A 24,005-nucleotide genomic window follows, 5' to 3' on the forward strand; every position below is an offset into this window, starting at 1 on the left:
CGATGTCTTGACAAAATTAGAGGGAACACATTTAAAACTAGTGACAGAGATTCTATAAATCATGCTGATTTTTGATAAAACAATAATGGTGATTAATTCATAATAGGGTTCTCAACCACTTTCTATTAAACTAATAAAAAAGTTACTTTCAGGTGACTAGTTAGGCACTCTAGAGTCTAGACTATCCAGAAGAGGGGGAAAAAAAATGCTAAAATTTGAAATTGCAGGAATTAATTGATAAAAAATTCTATCTTTTTTAGGTGAGAAAAAGAAAATAAAAAGATAGAAACTAATCCTTGCCTTGTAGAAGAAGTAACAAGTCCTCTAAATTTTGTTCTGATTAAGTCAATGGCTCTCTCTGACCAAAAGCATATGACTTGAATAATTAATTAAGCAATGACATGTTGACATAATTGTTGAGTTTTAATTTTTATATACACGCCGTATAAAAGAATTTTTATACTCTACTCCACCAAATAATGTAAAATGACCTAATAAATAAGATAGATTATCTGGTATAACACGTTAAATACAATGAGTGTAAATTCTTTTACATTGTCCGTATATATAAGTTAATATATTCATAATTTAAATTAGGCATGCTGATTATATTGATGCCTGTATCCCATTATTGAGTTTAAGTCTGAGTTAATTGACTTATCTAGACAATTAATTAGGAATACGAAGGACGGATACGTTTATAACATGCTTCAGTTCTGCCCAACACTGAGGCGGACTAATTGGTCTTGCAAATGGTGGTCTCGATTGACTGACTCAACCTATGGATAAGCTTAATTAAGGGACAAGAAATGACACTATACCCAGCTATAACAATGGCCGGAGATTGTGTTTCCTAGGATTGACTGAGATTGTCCCGTTATGAATACAAGCTTGGTATATCTTTAGTTGAAACAGCGCATCATGTCGAAATATCTCGTCGTTTCTTTGATTCTGACTAGCTACATGTTTGATGAGCTAGCTCACATGCATCATGGTTATAACAGTTGATGCATATTTGTAAGTGAGTTGGAATTCTTGCCGGTCTACTAGCTAGCTAATCTCTGGACCACAATAGACGAGTCTTCACTTCTTGTATAGTTGTATATTTCAAGTATATTCTAATATTGAAATAAGTTGGACATGTGAATATTTGCTAAATGCATAAGATTTGAGCTTCTGTTAAAGAAGTGGATTCTAGGATTTCCCAAGATCATATAAAGGACTCCAATTTCCTCATTCCACCTTGTACGAGACTCAACAGACCCCGCACGCTCAGGACTAAATAAATATCTGAAGCGTGAATAATTTAGGGGGTTCAACATCGAGTAAACAATGAATTGGACTCGTATATCATATAAATGAAATGGATTTGGGACTTTAACTCAAGAAGTGAGGATTCCCCAAAATCATATAAAGGAGTCCAATTTCCTCATCCGACAATATGGGACTCAAAAACGTAACGTCTCACTGTGAATTACAGTTACAAAACCAACTTCGAATTAGTTTCATCTTTCAATTTAATAGTGCTAAAAAATTGATTTGTTTGATGAAATATCAATTTACAGCTGAGTGAAAGTGAAAGAAGGAGCATGAAATGATTGAGCGAGGAAACATGTGGTTTTGTTACAAAGGAGGAGTGATTAGGGCATGTGAAAGCCCTGTTTAAGTTCCCCCACAGAGCCCTTAGAGGTTAGAACACGTACATAAGAATTGAAGGGGTCCATTATATTGGAATAAGCTTAAAATGTAACTATCCATAGCCCTATAGGCTGCTCTTTGTGACAAGTAACGTGACAAATCACATTTAAGTCCACTCCTCCCATTCCTTAGCGGACTTCCTAGGTGACATTACCCATACGTGGACCATTTGTTTCTTGCCTCTAGTAACTATAGGGACCCATCCGGCCATTCTCACACACCAGGGGGGCCAATCCTCTGTCAAACTAAATATTTGCGACATACCTATATATCTATTCCAGGTATGTGTTATACTCAATGTTGAAGTATTTAAAGTCAACGATTATTGCAGTTAATTACCTAATTAATTTGCTGCTACTTAGTAAACGAAAGGATTTAACTTGTAGTTACTACTATTACATTATTAATATATTCAATTTAATCGATTGTAGGAAATTGCTTACCTTATTTTTCAACTTACTAATCTCATTGGTTGCTAAAAAGAAAAAATGATCTACTTATAAGATGTTACATACTTTTAAAGTTGTGAGGTCTTTCGAGGAAAACCGTAGAATTTGGCCCAAAGTACGATATCACACGTATTAGTGGTACTCTTGGACCGTTTTAGCCCAATATTTATTACAGATGGTTACATGTACTATATTTTAAGTGGTCTGATAGCCAAAGATGGATCCATAATTTAAAATTTATAGATTTCTAGAATGACCTCAAGTTAATATTCAATAATAATTTGACTCACAATGAAATGTTCATAGATATTTAGTTGATTTTTTGTGCAAAAGCTACTGGTGTCACTATTATTATTCCTTGTACACTCTCACTGTATAAATGTTCGAACTCCAAATTAATTAATGAAATTGGCCGCATAACTAGTAGTGCTACTCCGCTACCTAGTCAACACTAATCAAGGTTTTCTTCAGTAACCCGAATCAAATTGTTTCAAGTATCTAGCAAGCGCTGACCAGCAAATTGATCTGTCGTGCAAGTAATGTGGTTTCTTTGTCTTTCTCACTTCCACGTCCGACTAAGTCATCGTAGTACTTAGGATTAATCACACTAATTAACTGAGTTATTCTTCTAGATCTGTCTAATAATTTTTTTAAGAAAGTGTCGGAAATAGACTACCATCCATTACATACATATTGACTGATGCGGCTGCAAGTTACGTGCAGACGACTATTTATTTATTAGAGCTTAATCAGTCAGAAAATTTATATATGCTGTTCACTTTTATAGTAAAACCTCAGATCAACTCTTATGGTTTTCCACAATAAATTGTTATCTACAGATGCTGACATGCAGAATATTTTTTATTTGGACGTTGCGGAACCTTATGTGTTTGATCACGTTCAAATGAAATTCTAATAGTTGGACTTGAGTGCTACGATAACATTGCATATGTGATAACATGGTACATATGAGATATAAAATTCACACTCACGAAAGAAAATTTGGACTATTTTTGGTTGAACATGCTGCAATATAATACTCAAGTAAGTTCACAGTTCATCGCCGTGTACATGTAGTTTATTATTTGTTAGATTTTCCCGTGATTAATATTTTTAGAGAACGATGCATGCATGGGTCCATAAAGAAATACGGAGAGGTATGGGAAGCCATAATCTGAAAACAACGTCTGTTCTTGTCTCTATTTTTAGGGAGGACGGCTGGGAAAAAATAAAATATCAACAAGCTAGCTCTTTACTTCACTCGGACCAAATTGAATAATATGCATATCTCATTCCCTTGATATATTTGACAGTCCTAGCTATTTTAGAAGAAATTAGGTGTGATCAAATGGGGAATGGCCCATAAATACAGCCTACACATCTAATTTGCAGTTGATGTAGCCCACTGTATCACTTTGGTGTATAGATAATGTATATGTCTTGTATAGCTATCTATAAACATTACATATACACCTTTATACATTATATATACAGTGTGTTCTGTATAACCAAGTATATAAATATGTATAAACAATGTATCCACACTGTTATACACAAAATCTAAGGTGAAGTATGTTCTCTAGCTTCATCGATTTTTCAGTTGCTCGAATCGTGTTTTAACCAATTCCAATCGCCACCAATTTATTTCCGCATTGATATAATATAGCTGACCAGAAAGTCCTCTTTGAACTAAGAATCATCGAAAAACTGTAGCCAATGAATAATATATTACTAGGGATTGTATGTTTTACTTGGCTGTATTGATTGCCATGGGAACAAGCCCCAGAATAACAGCGAAGGTAAAGAGACTTTCGTATTTTTGACGACTCCGTTCAAAGAGAGAGAAGAGAAAGCAGAGAAGACGTGGACTGACTCTGTTATGCTCGCCGGCAAAGTTACCGGAGTTTCCATCGATGAGGTTTCTCCGCCGTGCATTTTTCGAAGAACGAGGCTACACTGGTAATAAACTAATAATTGGGCTAAAAATGTATTTGTAATTAAATCATGAAAACATGAGTTGTCAATGTCTAAGCCAATTTGACCCGCCCCATCTAATTAACATTGGGCTGTTTTGGAAAAAACATGTAGCACAAATTAACTGACGACAAACTTTATAAAAAATGTTGACGAAAAAATACTTAATTTTGTTTTCATATATTTTATATTACATATAATAATGAAAATAGGTTTTACTAGTGTGTGTTTGGTGATTAAAATAAATTATAAGAAAATAAATAAAGAAATTAAAATTTTGATAGTAATTAGGCTGGTTGAGCTATGACGCATTATTAAGCTCATCTTAATTCAGTTTCAATTCGCTCCAGGAGAAATGTTGCTCTACTATACGTATTCCATTTGTGGCGCTTGGGAACACTATGCAATTCATTTTTGGTTACGCAATGCCTAAATTTGTTGCCGTGTAGCATTTTCATTCCTCTGGAGACTATCAAACTTGTTCGAATTTCATTAGGCACGCAGCTTTGACAATTTTGATAGCCACACAGACGAGATTTAGACAGAACGGAACACATAATTGATTAAGATCCTAATTTTACCTACAAACTTGGACTATATAATGCTTGCCGTACAATATTTGAAAACTCATCATGCTATCTTTGTCCTCTCTGCTTAAGCCTTGACCCCACTAAATAGCTTAAGTCGACACAGTAACAATAGCCTGTTTTTAACGGCAGTGACCCCAGCCATAATTCTATCTAAGATGTTAGATCGGCAACTACAGGTCTTTACATTGTTTTATCCTTAAAAGTTAGAACTAAATTATAAATTATCCATATAATCTACAATGTAAATTTGTTCATATGATGTATATTTTAAAGCATGACGTTAAATCAAATTTGAGTTTGACTTCCTTACATAGACATTAAGGTAAAAAAGTCTTACACTATGAGGCCATCTAAAAGATAATTACAGATAATCAATTCATAAAAAGCGAAATTAGCAATCTGAAAATGAAAGTTAACTGGTATAACAGGTTGAAACATATCGATACTAGCTATAAAACTCCTTTATATTGTCTTACATATATAAGCTAAAATCTAATCAATTAAGAATGTTCGAGTAGTTGTGTATTTATGATATCAGGACCCATGACGAGTCTTAATCCTACAATGTTTCTTTCATACACTCTTTCTCCCTTCCATTTTATTTTATACATACGGACTTTAAGCTTGCGAGTTGCGAATAACATTTCTAAAATCTAAATAATACTAGCTTAGAAGAATTGCAAATATCGATGCCATGAAATTAATAAGCAGTAGTCCCAGCCCAGCTATGCATCGTTGGGCCCTTGGCTTAAATCCAGAATGCACACTGCCCAGTGTGGAGAATTGGGACTATTCCAGCTTAGCCTGAAAGCGATGAGAGTTTTTGTTGGAATTCACTTCAATGCTGTGTTTGTCTTTGCTGATGTCAACACCTTGACCTAGCTGTATTATTTCTCAAGGCCTAATTGCTACTTCCTACCCATCTCCTTACGCTGAAATTCGAGCTTAATATTGACTTTGTAACCTTATGGACCAATTTTGATTTTTTTTTTCTTTTAAGTCGGCACTAGTGACACTGATTGAGCGTCTCAATTTGTTTCAACGATTTGACAAATTGGTCTGTCGCAACTTGCGTGTCACTTCTACAAATCAAGATAGTATATAAAATGATATATAAAAATGGTTGGAGTAGTAAAGACAAAGTTGAAAAATGTCAAGAAGGTTTCTGTTGACTGCTGGATAAAAATGTTTTCAACAATTTGCATTAGGTTTGGTCCCAAGTTTTTAAAATGTTTTTTTGTGGTTAGAGATGTAAGGAGCTATTATGGTTAAGAGTTTGGTAAGCAAAGTATGATGGGACACTAAAATTGTTGGTGGAATAACAGGAGAAAAGAGTCCAAAATCTTTCTAGCACGGGCCCACGGGCCAAATAAGACCAAACCCAATGCAATGATTAGAAAGTCTGGTAAAACAATGTGTCCTATTGTGCCTCATGAGGGGAGGCACGTTGCTGACTTGCTGTTCTAGCTGGGGTGGGCTACCACTGTTGGAAATGTCCATTGGGCTACATGCTGAGCTAGCTAATTTGACAACTAAACTTACCTTGTAAGAATTGAACAAACAGGGCCCAATTATAATATCCAAGGCCCAGAACATGTCTAATAAATGGTTCGCTAACCATGTTCATGTGCCTCCTTGGTCCTTTGAATTCGAGTGTCAGATGCATCAGAACCAGCTCTGTAATACGAGTCTGTGACCATATATAATTAATTGGTTCAATACAAAGTAGTAATTGCCTCCAACTTTATCGTGGCAGTATCTATTTTTCAAGTTTGGACTTTTAGTTGAATCTATAAAAGAAATTATCATTGGATACCTTTGTGTAAGGCATCCATTGCGCTGAGACTTGGAGGGTGTCTCTTGGATTTAGCACTGGCAGTGTTGGTAAAATTATTTGGATCCCTATATAGGTAGCATTATGTTCTGAATTAGAGAAGAAAATTTTTAGGCTAAGGTCCCTGACAATTGACAAGTAGATATCTTGTCTGAAAAATGTTAAGAGGGTATTGGAGCAAAAGACGTATTTTGCATAAGACATTTTACATGTAAACTACAAAAAGCGAACTATTGCAATTAAAGTCTGTTGGCTGCATTTGTGGTAGATAGAACTATAGGAGTTAGGAACCATCGACATTTAATCCCTAAAAAGATTATCAATACATCTCGGTTAAGAACATAATATATTCTATTGCTATGCATCTATCTAAATTTATTTTGCAAGTGAAAAGAAGCTGATATCTCCAAGTGTAATTTGCAAACTTTAACACATTCCAATAATGAGAGTCTAATTTAGAAAGTTATATTTTAACTTAAGCATCAAAGTTGGGTGTCCACAAGGTTGCAATTTCAAGAATAGGAGCAGCTCTGGCGCCTTATCGTTCAATAAGTTATCCTTTTTTTTCAAGCACATTTAAGCAACCAATTAACAATAGGGGAGCCGGGGAGGTTCAGGATAATAAGAAGCGGAGGTTATGAATTTGGTGAAAATCGAATCTTGCACATGCAGTAAGATATAAGTAAGATAGTAATTTTACCAGTATAGTTTCTTTTGAACTGCACACCATATCTTTTTTTTCGTTTTCCTATTATTCGAAACGATCTTCACTTCATAAAATGTGGCATAAAAAGGTTTTGTTGCTCGTTATGAATTTGTTGTGCTTATTGTATGATGAACTAAAAAGGTACGCCTAGTATACACACAGAGTTCATATTCACAAACTTGATGTACTAAAAGGTGGTATACAGTATACAGCTAATAACTACAAACCTTGGAATGCTTTAATTGTTGATGGTAATCCCTTGAATAATCTTAATGCTAGAAATATAGATATTGTTGGGTGGCAACAATTGATCCATGAGCTTACTGGTTAGGCACCCGGTCTGGATTGTTTTAATGGTGTTAGTAGGTTAGAAGTACATAAATTAATTGAATATATTAGAGGCTTAGATGACATTACAGATCAGACCCCAGAAATTGATGTGCAACAACGGGTTAGGTTGTACTTGCTATGGCTTTGTGGCGGCACGATATTTCCGGATAAGTCCGGTGACTTACTTAATTTAGACTATTTGCTTGACATGCGTGACCTTAGAGCAATGAGTAGAAAAGCTTGGGGAGCGGCTGCATTGTCATATTTGTATACTTGTTTATGTCGCGCTTCGTTGAGGAAAGCCAAGGATGTGTGTGGATTCATTTCCTTATTGGAGGTACGTGACCTTTAAAATTATATAATTTTATTTGGTTGTCCTATTTGATAGTTATAAGGTTTTTATGTATTTATTTTAATTTTTTAATATAGGTTTGGGCTTGGGAGCGCATTATACCGATGCAGCCACCATGCAGGGCTCTTCCGCCACACACGGCTCTTGCACGAAGGTGGACTCATCGTAAATCCCGCGAAAATGAGGCACGTCATGTTTTACCCATATGTAGGGATGTATTGGACAACCTAATAGATGGCCAGGTATTTTATCATAATTATGGTTGTTAATGGCGTTTTGATATAATAGTTACGCTTATGTGTAATTTATTTATTTTATTATCATGTAATTTTATGTTCTTTCTATCGTAGTTTGTGTGACAGCCTTATTCAGAGGCCATCATTAATAGACTCCCTGAGTGGTGTCTGTGTGGCCGAGATATTTGGATAGCGCAAGTTCCCCTTATTTGTGGGATCTATCGAGAGTGGCACATGATAGACCGCGTTCTCAGACAGTTTGGTAGGAAGCAACATATTCCGGGTCCATGTGCTGAGATTGATCCTTTTCATTACAAACCTGACAAGCGGTATGCTATAAAAGTGGAGGATCAACAAAATTTTGCAGAAACAGACTTTTTGTGGGAAAATCGTCGACAAACGGTAATTCTGGCCGAGTATGAAACTCAAGACTCAGAGTCACTATCAGAGTATTTTGTTGGTATCGACGTCACTCGCGCACTTTCATAGGAAATCCTGCGCATAAAGTGGATAGAGGATACCAACATATGGCAGGCAGGCATGAGGCACCGGTACGTACATTACATTCCATTTGATGTTTGATGTCTTTATATGTGTCTTAGACCACTATCAAATCTTGTAATTTTTATTGTTTTTAGGCTTTAGGACATCAAGAATCGTATAGGTTGGCTCAGCAGACTATCCAAGATCCAACCAAGTCTGATGAAGTGAAGGAAATAGCAGAGATGTTTAGCCACATTAATACAGAGTCCATGGCTGCTGCCTCTCTGGGGACGATGTTGAGTTTCGCTCCCAATTATACACCACCGGCAGAGTATGTTGAGCCGCCTACTGTGCAAGTGCCTCGTCATCAACGTCCTAATGTACCAAGACCTGCGGCGCGTGGTAGAGGACGCCAATCAGGTAACAGACGGGGTCGAGGTCCCGTGGATCACCAGTTGGTTGATGAGGAAGAGGTTCGTTTTGATCAAGATATGCCTAGCTCAACGATGCCTGCAACTGATGATGCATATTACCCAATAATAGATTTTATGTCCAGCTCATCGACGTCTGCTCCCGAGGTTCAATCACCAGCGGTAATCAGAAGTGAGGGGCCTTTTCAGGCATTCGCATCGTCTGAGCCTATTAGCCTCGCAGTTATGGCCCAACAGTTTGGTGTTCAGACAAGCAGCTCTTATGGGATGATTGAGGAGCCTTTACTTGCATTCACTGGACAAAGCTCTTCAATTGGGAGGAGACTGAGTTTTACCGACGTGAGTATTCTAACCACTCAAATAGCTTGTATCTTGTTTAATGTAATGGCTACCTTATGTATCTATATTATTTATTTTGCATATTCTCTCATGGAATTTGATGTTGGATCCTCACACATTCCTGTGTCGGATGTACAGACTTTAGAGCCACAAGTTAGCTTTTAATTCAAAATTTTTGGAGACTTGTGGTTGTTATGCGGTGTTTTGTCTTGGTTGCTTTGGTTGTTTGTGTTGGTATATGGTATTGGAGGAACTCTTTGTTACAGGGGAGATGCTGCCCGATTTTACGTAGACAATCAAAGTAATTGCTAAGAAAATTTATCATACAAAAATAACTTATATTTTTTTTTATGGCATTTACAGGATGCGGGTGTGATACAAGAGGAGGTTCACCAACGTAGACTTCATTTTTGATGAATTCTCAACTTCTCTCTTGCACTCTCCATTAATTTTTACTTTTGTATTCTGTTGAACATGTATGCAACTGTTGAACGCTCTACTAATGTTGAAGCACCCACTGACGATGAGTTTGATATTCGGGGTACTACGTATCTTCCCGCTATGAACATTGGGCTTCAAAGAGGTATACTTCAACAAGAAACAATGGTAGGAGTTGGTAGCCAGTCACATAACTTTGGTTGGACTATGCAGAGCTATGATATTCCTGGACCGAGTAGTGCTCCAGATACAAGTGAATTAGGTGGCGGGAGTATAGTTCGATATCTCCCTACTCAAGTGGAGTCATTTACAGAAAGGTAAATATAAAGGGTGATTTTCCTCTGTACCCTGCTTTATTCTCTTCTCTTTTTTTTCCTTTTAGCGTTCTTCATTAGCCAAAGTACTAATGTTGTGGCTCCAACAATGATCTAAAGGGTGAAAAATGCTATTTTCTTATGAATGATAATACGAAATGTAGCTTTGGTCATTACTAGAATAGTAGTATTTTTATAATATAACTTTATTTTTATTTTTCATTTTGTAATCGGCATGTTATTTTGATTATTTTTTATTTTTTAATTTGTCCTTGGGGTTAATATAATCTTTTTAAATTTTAATTTTATTTATTTATGTAGGTGTAACAATTTTGAAGAAAACCCCGTATTGACTCAGCTCACACAAATTGTGAGCAACAACGATGTAGCTAATGATCACTCCGATAAGTCAGATAGTGATATCCCATTAGATCACACAGAAACAGACGATGATCACTCATCTGATGGTGATGGTCATTCTTATGAAGACATTACTACTCCAAGTGATGGTAACGTTAACTACCATTCTAATGCGATTCCATATTTGGACAACACAGAAGAAGGCCCGGATGATTTTTCCTTCATGAGAGATGACGGTCCAGTTCGATCTGCACTTTGGGATTGTAAAAAACCTGAATTTATCATATCAGGTTAGTATGGTGGCAATGAATATTCTTTTTATTTGTTGGACCATTTTTAAGGGGTTGATAATTTTCCTTGTACTATGCAATTAGGTATGTTATTTCAGAACAAGCAGGAAATGAAAGGCGCAGTGAGACAATATTGTCTCAAAGAAAAGAAAGAGTTCATTTGTGATCAGTCCAAAGGTAAATTTTGGAGGGTTATTTGCAAGCGTCATATGTTGGGGTGTGAGTGGATGATCCGTTTTAGAGAAATTTCAGGCAAAGCGGATCTCCACCACAGTTGTCAGACGAATGATTACAAAAAGGATCATTCCAATTTGAACAGTCACCTAATTGCTACTACGTTGATACCATATATTATGGTCGATCCATACATCAATATTAAGTCAGTTCAGCAAAAAATAAAAGGATTGCATTTGTTTACTCCTAGTTATAGAAAAGCACAAAAGGGGCGTAAGAAAGCTATTGAAATGGTATTTGGTGATTTTGAAACCTCTTTCAAGACATTTCCCCGATACATGGCTGCCTTAAAATATTTCAATCCGGGGACCGTTGTTGAGTGGGAGCACCAATCAACTACAATGCAAAGTGAACACATCTTCAAGTTTCTGTTCTGGGCTTATAAACCAAGCATCGATGGATTAAAAAGTTGCAGGACTGTCATCTCAATAGACGGTACTCATCTGTACGGTAAGTATGAGATGAAACTACTAATTGCTGTTGGAATTGATGCGAACAATAACATTTTTCCACTTGCATATGCTATTGTTGCACGTGAGAGCTTTGAGTCCTGAACGTGGTTCCTTGTGTTGTTGTGGAGACATATTGTTCGTGAGAGACAAGGAATTGGACTTATTTTTGACCGTCATCAGGGCATCTTGCAATGTGTCCAAACACATGATTGGTTACAACCACCATCCACACACCATAGGTTTTGCGTTCGGCATTTAAAAAGCAACTTCAATTAAAAGTTCCTCAGCAGTGACCTTGAGAAGCTAATGTGGTTGGCGGCTACAGAGCACCAGAAGAAGAAGTATAAAATGAGGATGGAACAAATCAAAACAATGTCATCTCCAGCGTATCTGTGGTTAAAAGCTCTTCCGGAGGAAAAATGGACATTGCATAAGGACAACGGTCATAGGTGGGGGGCTATGACAACGAATGTCTCCGAGTCTTACAACGGTTTATTGAAGAAAGCTCGTGGATTGCCCGTTACTGCCATGGTCCGTTATACGTTTAAAAATCTTATTGATCGGTTTGTTGAGAGAAGCACCCTTGCTGATTTGTTGATTGCGGATAAAAGGTTTTGGTCGCGCGCTGTTGAAAAGAAGTTTGATGAATACTAGGAGAGGTCCCTAAAACATACTGACATGCAGCAATACAATGCAACTGAAGGGGTCTTTGAAATTCTGACATTTGCACACGAAGGTAAGGGCGGAAATATCCATAAAGTCTCTGCCGAAGGGAAAAAGTGTTCGTGTGGAAAGTGGAGAAACTACCATATGCCATGTTCACATTGTTATACCCCATTTTAACCGGGTTGAAATAGAGTACAACATATTGGAGATTCCTAAATCGTTTTGTTTTAAGGAGTCGCCACCTAATTGATTTTACGGTGAATTAGGGCACCTAATTATTAACTAAGGTAAAGCTAACTAAACATCCGTTAACAGTCTGCTTAATCAGTGTGATTCTAGGTAAGGGTTCTATATTATCCTAAAGGGAAGGTGTCAGGCATCCTTTAGAATCCGTTAACTACGGATATCCGGCCAAACTTAGGTTAATTAATTAAAGTTAAAGATGTAAATGTAGCATTTAAATTTTAAGAAATTGGCTTACAATGTTGCTAATGTTTTAAAAGGAAAATATAAGCTATTTAAAATAACACTTGTAAATATTATTAAGGCTTTAAATAATAAAGCTATTTAAAATAAACTTAAGAATGTTGCTAAAGCTTTAAGTGAAAATATAATAATGCTATACAAAATAATCTTATAAATATTGCTATGGCTTTAAAAAATGCTATTTTTTAAAAAAAAATAAGATTTGCAGAATATAATAATTTGCATATAAATGAAAAAGAGTGTGGGTTGCAGCGTTTTAATATTTGAAACAACTCAAACGGCGAGATATTAATTGATTTCGCAATTTAGGAATATAGACAAGGTGCGAATTTTCTTTCTCCTTCTCATTATCTCTTATTAATTATGCTTAGCTAAAAATATGCATGATTGATTCAAACTTGAAGAATTATTTATAAAATATACTTGAATTTATATTTGTGTATTAGTGAAATTCTGAAATTCCTAAGATAGTAAGAACAAAAATGGTTCCTTTAACCCAAAATATATAGGCATGCTATTTTGCAAATCAATTATTCCAATAAAAATAAATATTATATATGCTATAAATGGTTCAACATAAAAAAACGTATGAGACTAATGGAGAGTTTCTTTTTTAAATTCTACCCATTATACTAAAAGCTAACCCACTAAATTTTACTAGAATTCATCTAAGTTAGTAAAACAAAACAAAGTAAGGGTTAGTCAAATAATACAAATTAAATGCATATAAAAAAAAATAGAAATAAATAAATAAATAGAGGTTGAAATAAAATTAAATGGGCTCAGCCCATTTTGAAGGACTACTACTGCTGCTGTTGCTGCCTATTGGGCTTTGGCCCAGGACTCATTTTTTCTATCTTTTGCGGACAGATGGCTGGACAGGGAGAGGTCATGTTGGGCTTTTGGCCCAACTCCGAATGAGGAAGAAGAGACGAGTTCCTCGGACTCGTACGCGGTGGTCATGCAAAAAGATGAAAGGAAAAGGATTAATATCTAATCAATGAATAAAGTCCAAACATAGAACATAAATTCAAAAAAATATTAGAAGATTATGTACATTATTGTGTATATTTGTGATGTAATAGCATATTAAATGTTGAATAAGTGCAGAAACGCAACATACTTCAACAAAATAATATAAGGGTATGAACGAAACAAACAAAGGTACTAACTGTCAAACCACAAAATTAGGAATAACCAATAAAGTTTCAAAGCATACCGTTTCAGTTTTGGAGGGATAGGGATATTCTAAAAAAAAATACTTGGACAAGTTTGAAACATCGAACAAATGTAAATTTATCTCAACTCAGTCAGGCTCACGCATAGATTAACAATTTAAGGATCCAATATTAAGATTCGAGAAGGTAATAACATTCTTAACAGGTTCCTTTCATACTATTCAACATACTGCTATCTTGAAAAATATAATCAGTAGTTAAACCATCTGAAAGGGTCCCTTTTAGAATTCAGACCCTTGAGAACATACTTAGCCTGACTGAAGTTTGATATTCCTAACTCTAAACTTTAAAACTTCATCCAATATTTCTTAAAAGAAAATAGACACCAAAGAGAGATACACAAAACAAAGTCCAACACAGGCAGCGTGCGGCCTTAATTATGATACCAAGAACAACCAATCTTCTAACTAAACTTCTTAATGTATTAGTTTTATAATCCTATGTTTTATATTCAAATATTGTCAACCTGTGAACATCTCTCTTTTTTTAAAAAAAAAAGATGAAAGAGTCAGCAGCCTTTCAAGGCTTTTGGATCCTAAGCATGATGAATCTTTAACTGTCAAGGCACCTAACTGATACAAATAAACCACTTGCCTGTAAACGATCCATATTCTGAAACTAAAATGATATGTTAATAATTACTGGACTTATTTTAAATCAAAGAAGATAAACAAATAACTTCCTCCCCCTTTTATCTAATATCAGGTTACAAATGTTTCTGATTCTGCGAGTATCCTGGGAAATCACAAACAGGGAAGTATAATAACTTGTTTCTCAACTCGAACTGAATACTGAATTCATATCATGGACTTTATACTTCTGAAGCAGAACCATGGGGAACATACACTAGTCTTGGTAACTCTCACAGCAAATAAATGTCATTTCAGTCTTAGCAAACTCATTTTACTATCACAGGCTCACAGGTTATACTTATCGTCAATAGAACATTATGAAGGCAGTATTGAATTCAAACAACACATCGTAGAGGAAATAATCATGTTGTATCCAGATAGGGATCACGAATGACTTTAAACTCCAATAATCGAACAGAGATATAGGCATGCTTCAAATCCCATATCAACCTAAAAGAGAATCAAACTTAACCAAACTAACACAACATGCTTAGTTAAAACATACTAGATTTAACTAACCTATCAAGCACATTTAACCAAAATTAAACTAAACAAAGACCGATATATACACACGTCTCACTATATGGAACTACTAAACATCCTTCTGAAACAAATTAAACCCATCTTGACACAGGAATATGCTTAACCCCATAGATTTAATCACGCTAACATATAACATGCTTAACTGATGCTAAAATTAATATCAACAGATAGGGACAGATAAATTTAAACTAAAATACAAGGAAGGCAAGCGAAATAAAAGGGACAGGGGATTACCTTATTCGAGTGCAGCAAAGTGGGTGCGGGGTCTTCGATTCACGCTCGAACACTATCAAAAATCCGAGCTTGAGTTCACTCGGACCCGAAACAGTAGTGAATGCGGATTCCAGCTACTGAAGAACTTGTGCTTTTATAGGAGATTCTCAGGCGGCTAAAAAAAACTTGTTCTTTTCAGAGGATTTCAGGGTTCCAGAACTTGTATTCCTTTTTTCTCCTTTTTTCTTTTTTTCGATCCCCGTTGCTCTTTATAGCTTTTGTTTTTTGTTGTTTTGTACTGAAAAAAGGAAGGAGGAGCGGGAGAGAGAGAAGTGGGGGACAAGGGTGAGTGGGGAGCGGAGAAGAAGGAGGGAAAGGGGGGAAGTGGGAGCGGCGGCGAGGGTTTTCGGGGTAAAGGGAAGAAAGGAGAGGGAAAAGGGGGTGCGGCTAGGTATGGAGGAAAATCAAGAAGACGGAGGAAAAGAAAAGAGAAAAGAGTGAAGGGGGAAACCCTTTAGGGTTTCCCCTTAATTTTGAGCGAAAATGGGCCGGACCCAGTCCATTTGTGGACTGGGTCAAATTTTGGATTGAGTATTGAAAGAAATGGCTAGAGTTAAAAAAACATAGCCTGGTCTAAAAATTGAGATAAAAAATATGGTTTAGTCCAACAATATTAGGAGTTAATCGGACTTTGATTTGGGGTCCTGTAAGTCAAAATACGGACCGAGTGCAAGAAGTAGTTTGGCTTCTAAATTTGAATAAGAGACACATGTTGATTAACGATGTACTAAGGGTGTCAGAATATCACCTAATACAGAAATATGTAATTATAAAAAGACCCGGATAAAAATTATATGATGTCGCAAATGACCGTGCAATAATAACAAATGCTATCATTAAAATGTGCGAAGTAAATGCGATGCGTATGCGGAAGTTGGTAGAACGTTGAGAAATGCAAGTTTCAATAATACTAAATAATAGCAGCAAATAAATAGCGGTAGTAATACTGCTAATAATGATAACAATAACGATAATGGTAATAATGATAATGCTGATGATAATGGTGATAAAAAATAATAATAGATATAATAATAATAGTAGATAACAAATATTGATAATTAATAACAAAATAACAATAAGAATAATGATAATAATTAATAATAATAATACTAACAATAATAATAATAATAATAATAATAATAATAATAATAATGATGATGATAATAATAATAAATAATAATTGTTGATAAAATCAATGATAATAATTAATAACAAAAATAACGCTGATAATAGTGATTAGTAATTAACAATAATAATAATAATGATAATGGAAATAACAAGAATAATAATAATTAATGACAATTAGTAATAATGATAATTTAAGAATAATAATAATAGTTATTAATAATAATAATAATAATAATAATAATAATAATAATAGTAATGATAATAATAATAGTTGTAACAGAATAATAAAACGCCGTTATTGATAAGAGACTAATAACTATAGTAAACATAATATATATTATTATTTTATTTTATTTTTTTGAAAACATTAGAAGCGCAAATATGTATTTCGGAGGAGAGGCGGGACAAAATTGGGTGTCAACACACATGCAATTAAATTTTGTGATATTCGCGGAATTCAACCAAAGACCTATGTTAGCAAGTACTACAGTTGCAGGTTTTACAAGCAAACGTACAGTGGAAATTTTTCACCGTTGGGTGATGAGGCATATTGGCCACCTTCTCCCTTCAGATTAATTGCAAACACTGAATACGAGCGAACTTCAGGAGCGCGGAGTACAACTAGAAGGAGGAATGAAATAGATATAGCTTCTGCTCGCATGGCTAGAAAGTGTAGTACGTGCAAGCAAACAGGTCACAACAAGAATCGCTACCCCGACAGAAATAAGTAGTTGTTGTTGCTTGTACGATTGTTGTTTCCTTATGTACTCTTCCAAGAATATATAACATGTCTTGTGCCGTTTAATAGTTAGTATGTAATTTAACATTTACTACTCAGTTAATGTGTGACGTTTATTTAACTTATATTTTATTTTTTTTATTTCTGTTCGCATATATAACACATTTAATTATTGCATGTGTTAAAATATTTACTTGAGTTAATCATGCTTTAAAATTTTTAAAAATCAATAAAAAAATTTTATTAAAAACATAACCGAATATGATTTAAATTTAGGCAACGTCTTACCAAGTATTTGTAAAACAAAAAAAAAAAAAAAAAAAAAAATTGTATAGCGTGGACTGATCCACGTTATACAATATATTTTGTATAACGTTTTGATATATAAATTTTTTATCATCCCCTTTTGGTAAATACCGTGTATTTTTATACCCTTTAGGCTCCGGACTCTAAATATTCTACATATTATTGAACAACATTTCAATAAATACATCTAGTGAAGCCATAGGGCATTTAACTTGAGATGAAGGGAGTCAAGGGGCCTTCTTCATTCTCTTTTTCATTTTAATTCGTCAGTTCTACAAATCTTGATTTACATGATCCTGAAGAAAGTGCTAACCGAAGAGAATTGTAGAGACGACAAATTAAAGGGTATTCAATTCTGCCGTGCAGAAGTAGTCCTGTCTAAAAATCAACACTGTCCAAATTCATTTACTGTTCATGTCATGTTCTTACAGTTCAGTAGTAGCATTTACCTTTTAAAAGATTGTAGAATAGAGCAGGGATAGATATCTGGTTCAAAGTTTTTAGATAAGATGGGCAGAAAAGTAACAGATTTTACCATACAGAGAAATTTAATGCTGGGTACAGCAACATCCTGATAATAAAGATGTAGGCAACAAATAATACAGATAACAATTCGTACCAAATACTAAACCTTTTAACTACAAGATGTGTTGGCTGTATGAAATTGATGGTAACCAAAGTTCTCAACTTTTAATTAATCTGCTTGTACATATTGAATTACTCAAAATGATGCAGGATATATTTCTTCATTCCTGCATTTTTTTCTTCCTCTTGCTGTGGGAGGTGCAAAAATGAAACTTATAAAGACCTGCTAAAAAATCACCGACAATGAAGAGATTGCTCCCCTGAATTGTGAGATGGTTGACGTGTTAATGAAATGATTTAACATGGAAAATCTGACACCTAGACTTGTATCCATCACTAGCTGCAGCCTTGTCAAACTTTTTGATTGCAGCATCGTTCTCTTGTAGGCTGGTCTGGACAAAGAAGCGTGCCCACCAAGATGAGCTCCGCATTTTTGCCTTTACATGGAAAGCCAATAGTTTGTCAGTTCTTTTAGTTATCATTTCAGAGCAGAATGGAGAAGGGGAAACAGTGATATAGAAACCATGTCTTCATAAGATCAGAGAATCTATTTGCCTCAAAACACCATCTGCCAATTTCACAATTTTCAGATTATCAAACGATCATAAACCTGGTGTTGCAGATAGTACTGCATATTGCAACATCAGTTTTCTCGTTTGCGTTTGTAATCTTACTACTTAATCTTTCAAGTTAATTCTTTGCTTAATGGTATAGAGCACCAAAACAGAAAGCTCTCGGTAACCACAGAATGCATTTCAACTTGTAAACATTTAACCTATCCTCGTCACTCAGAACGTTAAGAGTGATGTTTCTTAGATGCATTCACTACCCAAGAAGAGGAACCTTCATACTTTTGATATACTTTCTTCACTATCTATCACCAAAAAAAAAAAAGGCAACGCATGACCTACTGACAATTACCAAACCAAACAAGTGATAACTGAATGAAGAGATTGCAACTTACAGGGCGTCCAAACTTCGATAGCTCGGCAACTTTAGCTCTGGAGTGACCAGGGTAACCTAATAATTTATAACAATAGAAATATTGACATAAGTGCAAGTAAAATGAACGACAAAGTGCTTTCAATAACAATAACAATAGATGTTCTCCTCATGGTACCTAGGAGGGAAATATATTTGTCTCCCAAAAGAAATCATAATTAATCATGTGCAGTATGGCAGTGATAGAGCTAGGCATTTAACTTACATGGGGAACTGTCTTAAAGATTTCCTCAACACCGACTACCCAAATAAAAGAAGGCACTATCCGTTGTTGGCTTTATTAGAGCATTTCTTTTTTCATAAACAGAATAACTATATTTAATGTGGACGTTTGGAGCTCCAACTACGGAGGTATCGAACAAGTTCTAAAACATGGAGCTTTTTCCTCTCTTTTTTTTTTCCCCCTTAAGGTAAACCCCACCCTAGCAAATTCCCTGCCCAGGAGTCAAAAGGGCCCTGTCCCACTTGAACTCCCAACCGCTTGGTTGGAAGTAAAGTCCTCTTGCCACTGGAGCAACCTCACTTGTTAATTCTAAGGTGCCGTTTGGACAAGGTTTGAAACCCCAAATCATGCCTTTTTGGATGATTTGGGATTTCATCCCATGGTTTGAAACCATGAGATGAAATCGCATGTCCAAACGCTGATTTCATCTCATGGTTTCAAATCGCATGTCCAAACGCCTACTAAAACCAGGCTATTGTAAAACAGTAGGTATGATGATATGAATTCAATTTGTGTATAGTCCAAATATTCACTACAATAAGGTATCTTTAATGAGTAAGTATGAGGGAGAGTTGAACGTCAAACATTTGTTAGCAGCATGCCCAAGAAAAGCAATTTTAACAGTTAAGAACTTTTCATGCAATGTACCTAAAGTTTCAATAGTTACCTGTAACAATGACTAGACCATCGGCTGACACCCTTGCTAACTCTGGAATAGTCTTGTTTAGGTATCTAGGAGATAAGTAATCTACCGCATCCGACACGATAACAAGAGCAAATGATTTTGGCCTGTAGGGTAATGGGAATTTGATGTCTGCCACACGTACTATTCCTCTGCGGATAAGGTTCTTGCAGTTTGCATCAACATCCTCAACATCATAAGGTTCAACACCCCATGCTTCAGTTTCTTCTTCTTTTAATAGTTTGGACACCACAGAACAAGTATCAGGTCCAACGTGCAAAACTTTGCGCATGCTGTCACCATATGCCTGCTTTAGATAAGGTATAGCCAGCTGAAGCTCCGAAGTGCAGGTAAATTCACCTACAACCAACGAAGGACAAGCGAACTCTAAGTTCAATAAGTTGCTCTTTTTGAACAAACTGGATTCGCAAATACAGTACAAACTCATAGTGCAGAATTGCACCCTGAAGTAAGATATGCGCTCTCAACTTAGTTTAATCTGAAAAGAAATGCCATCAGACATGCTTTCACTATCTTATTCACTGTATGAATTGTTTCATTATGGAAGAAATAATATTTGCAGTTTATGTTGAAGGCAGATTGTTTGATGATGTACGAATTTATGATTGACTAAGCTCTGACATATCCTTCTGCAGGTTAGATACTCAAGAAAGATACACTTCTGTCCCCTAAGACTATGACTCCTTGCCTGATCTGCTATGACATATTGATCAGCAATATAAAATAAAGAATATGAATCGCCAGACAACTCTTACTAAATTTGGAAAGGTGCCAAACATTTTAGCATACAAAAAAGTGAGACTCTTCCCACATAGGATCCTGAAAAAGCTAACTGGTTTATAGATTATGGCTGCGTGCTATGGGCATCTGAATGAGAAATTCTTTCCACTGTTAATTGTTGGCATTAAGTTTAAGGTAAGAAGCTTTCAGATTCAAAGGCTTTGACATTGATCACTTGTGTAGTTATTTTTCTGAAACCCTGACCTCCCATATCCCCTAGCAATTCATCTTAATTATCCTCTTGAAACGGCAAAAATATTATATCATACTTGTTAAATACTGCAAAGACAGAAATAATTTAATGGCGTGATGCAGCGGAAACTACCAATACATAAGGGTGCTTACCTTCAAGCCTGCTGAGTGCTGAACTTCCAGATGTACCTATTTGGGAAAAATGACCAATCAGCCAATGTATAGAAAGCCAAGTATTATAATGCACTTGAGAAAAAAAATACTAATACATAATTGGAAATCAGGATCTTGCTACGATTGATTAAATATGAGACAATTTGAAGTATGATTTGCAAGGATAAGAATAAGAGCCGATGACATTTCTGATTGGTGCAGGAAAGACAGATTTCTCATAACTGATGCCGATGTTACCGATGGATGATCCCATGGAATTAGAAAGCAGGCAATACTTCAAAATAACTGCTTATTTTAGACCAAAAAAAAAAAAAATTTACCTGAGCCTCGATAGAAATAGCCAACAACAAGGACAGCACCCTGAAATTAGTAGATAAAAAAGCAAAGTGCATTAAATTGGAAACATAGCCCAAATTAGGAAACCAGATATTAAAACAAAGTGAATATATTTTGCTGAAATGCATCATACTTAATCGCCAGTTATAATGCCATCAGATAAGTAGTTATTGAACTTACAAGAATGAGAAGTACTGTAGGTAATAAAGGAGTAGGGCGCGATTTTGGATGAAAAATGCCCCCGAGGCTTCCACCACCAGCAAAGCGCCGTGTGGGGTTTCCGGGCCTTCTAGACATGATTGCTTTAGTTAAATGTCGAGCCCAGAATACTACACCTGAAATCAAATTAGAAAAGGAAATTTTTAAAATCCTCACTCCAGCAATAAATGTGAACATGTAGAAACAAAGTAATAATAGGAGATGCAAACAAGCTAAAGCGATACAAGCTCAAAGTTCTTGCGGTTATAGATTGTTCACCTTATTTGTGGAGTTTATCCATTGTTAACACAACCAGGGGCGGATCCACAGTATGATATGCGGGTTCACAGAAACCAGTATCTTTTGTTTAGATCATCTATATGTATTAAGAAATCTAATAAATATTTATAAATATTTGAATGTGAACACAGTTATTATTGTATATTAACTTGAGGTCATTGTAGAAACTCATAAACTTCAAATTCCGGATCCCCCTCTCAACACGACCATGTTGTTACCACCTTTAGGTCACACACACAGACTATTAAGAACCAGTATGTTGATCAAGGATCCCCAAGATAAATATACTAAACGAGCTTAACTAAATACCGATGTGTAAAGTAACACAGAAATGGAAAGCCACCCACCTTTCTTTATATTCTAGATGCGGATTGCCAAATATGTAACTACAGCCACTCTAATTTCAACAAACACAAGAACTTAATTATCCGAAAATAACCAGAGCAAAGTTTCTTAATCTTTAACGAGCTTCATAAACACCAATTATGGTTTATCTTTTTCAACTAGAGAAATTGAAATCAGTGACTAATATGCAATTCTTGAAGAAAATAAATGGACGTAATGTGGATCTACAAAAGATGCAACATTGCTAACAATTTAGAACATGGCCCTATTAAAGATTCAAGATTTATACAAACTAGGGATAATTGGGGTGACAACAAAACCAAGAAAATATTGAAACACATAGATTCATTCAAAATGAATATCAAGAAGTGAGAACAGGGAACAAATAAAGAGAGGCAAGCAAAACCAACCAAATCACGACGAGGGAGGCTTTCACAATAAGGCAAATAGGGAAGAAAGGAGAGTGTATTATTGGATCTAATGTTCAAAAAAGGTTGTTTGTTGCTTAGATTTGGATCTGTTGTGTTTTCTTGGTTTAACACAGAAACAAATGCAAGCTCCTTCGCTGTAAGTTAAGTGTAAACCAACCAAAAACTAGCCTAGCGGGACCCTGAAACACAGCAAATGTCAAACACGTAGGAGTAGGAAATGCCCTGTTTACGCGCCTTTATTGTAGAGACTGATATTAAAGTTAATATTGTCTTGTGGGTCCCTTTCTCTTGTCGATCATGTTGTCGTCGGTGATCCTACTTTATTACTTATACTTTTACACTTAACATGAACTAATTATGCTTCTATATTACTATTCTTTTTACTCTTCCGTTTCATATTTTTTAGCTTATGCACTCTCCTTAAGAAAATATTTAAGAGCATTTTTACTAATTTACTCCTGACTAAATACCTAGAAAAAGAGAAGCTTAATATTCTTAATTATGTAAATAAGGATAATTTTAGAATAATAAGATCAATTTCCTCTTGAAATCCTAAAGCACCACTTATTTTGAAACAAAATGAAAAATCTAAAAAAAATTATAAAAAGGAGGGAGTAATATTTAGAAAGTGACATCTTTCTTTAATTAGGAACTCTTTCATTTCTATTTTATCTATAATGACATGTTCTTATATTCGAAAAAATGTCATGTCATATATACTTAAAGATATTTTGGTATGTCAATTCCCCTCCGTATAAAGTGAAATTGATGAAGTATTTATCTCTAGTGCGTGTTAGGACAGTACATTGAAAAGATCCTGGAGATTAGTTCTATCTCGAGAGACCCAACGCGCATTTATTAAGGCTTACCCTTTTTTCACTTTTTGGTGTAAACTTCAACTGTTCTTAACTGAATACCAGTAGAAGCTTCATCTACGGTAATGACTAGTACAATTTTAAGTAGGTTAGGTTTTTGTACAACGTCTAAAAGGAATTGATAATGAAAATGATAGAGCTGAAAGTTCACAGAAATGGATAGATGAATCATCTGCTACGTACTTCTTTTTATCATATGTCCCGCGTCGGCAGCGTACTGGGTGATAAAGAATTTGGGGAAACAAAACTTTCAGTACTTTAGAAGTTACTACCTCAAGCTGCTAGCTGTCCCCATTAAGAATCATTTTGACTAAATACTACATCTTAATTCCTAATTAGT

At 35.3% G+C, this 24,005-nt stretch overlaps 1 protein-coding gene across 2 annotated transcripts; it reads right to left on the reverse strand.

Moving 5' to 3' along the window:
* Positions 1-18,008: 18,008 nt before the first annotated feature.
* LOC132621596 (probable pectin methylesterase CGR2) lies at positions 18,009-23,004 on the reverse strand. Of its 2 annotated transcripts, XM_060335925.1 has the most exons (8): positions 22,770-23,004; positions 21,994-22,090; positions 21,697-21,851; positions 21,501-21,540; positions 21,160-21,195; positions 19,999-20,373; positions 19,071-19,126; positions 18,009-18,543 (listed from the first exon to the last, which is right to left on the reverse strand). In XM_060335925.1, the coding sequence occupies exons 3-8, from the start codon at positions 21,811-21,813 to the stop codon at positions 18,391-18,393; spliced, it is 777 nt and encodes a 258-aa protein (XP_060191908.1). In that variant the 5' UTR covers positions 21,814-21,851; positions 21,994-22,090; positions 22,770-23,004; the 3' UTR covers positions 18,009-18,390. The 2 variants fall into 2 exon arrangements, with proteins under 2 accessions (XP_060191908.1, XP_060191907.1); XM_060335924.1 differs by lacking the exon at positions 21,994-22,090 and having other exon boundaries at positions 22,770-23,003.
* Between the last annotated feature and the right edge of the window lie 1,001 nt (positions 23,005-24,005).

This window comes from Lycium barbarum, chromosome 12 (assembly GCF_019175385.1).
Source record: "Lycium barbarum isolate Lr01 chromosome 12, ASM1917538v2, whole genome shotgun sequence".
NCBI classification, from domain to species: Eukaryota; Viridiplantae; Streptophyta; class Magnoliopsida; order Solanales; family Solanaceae; genus Lycium; species Lycium barbarum.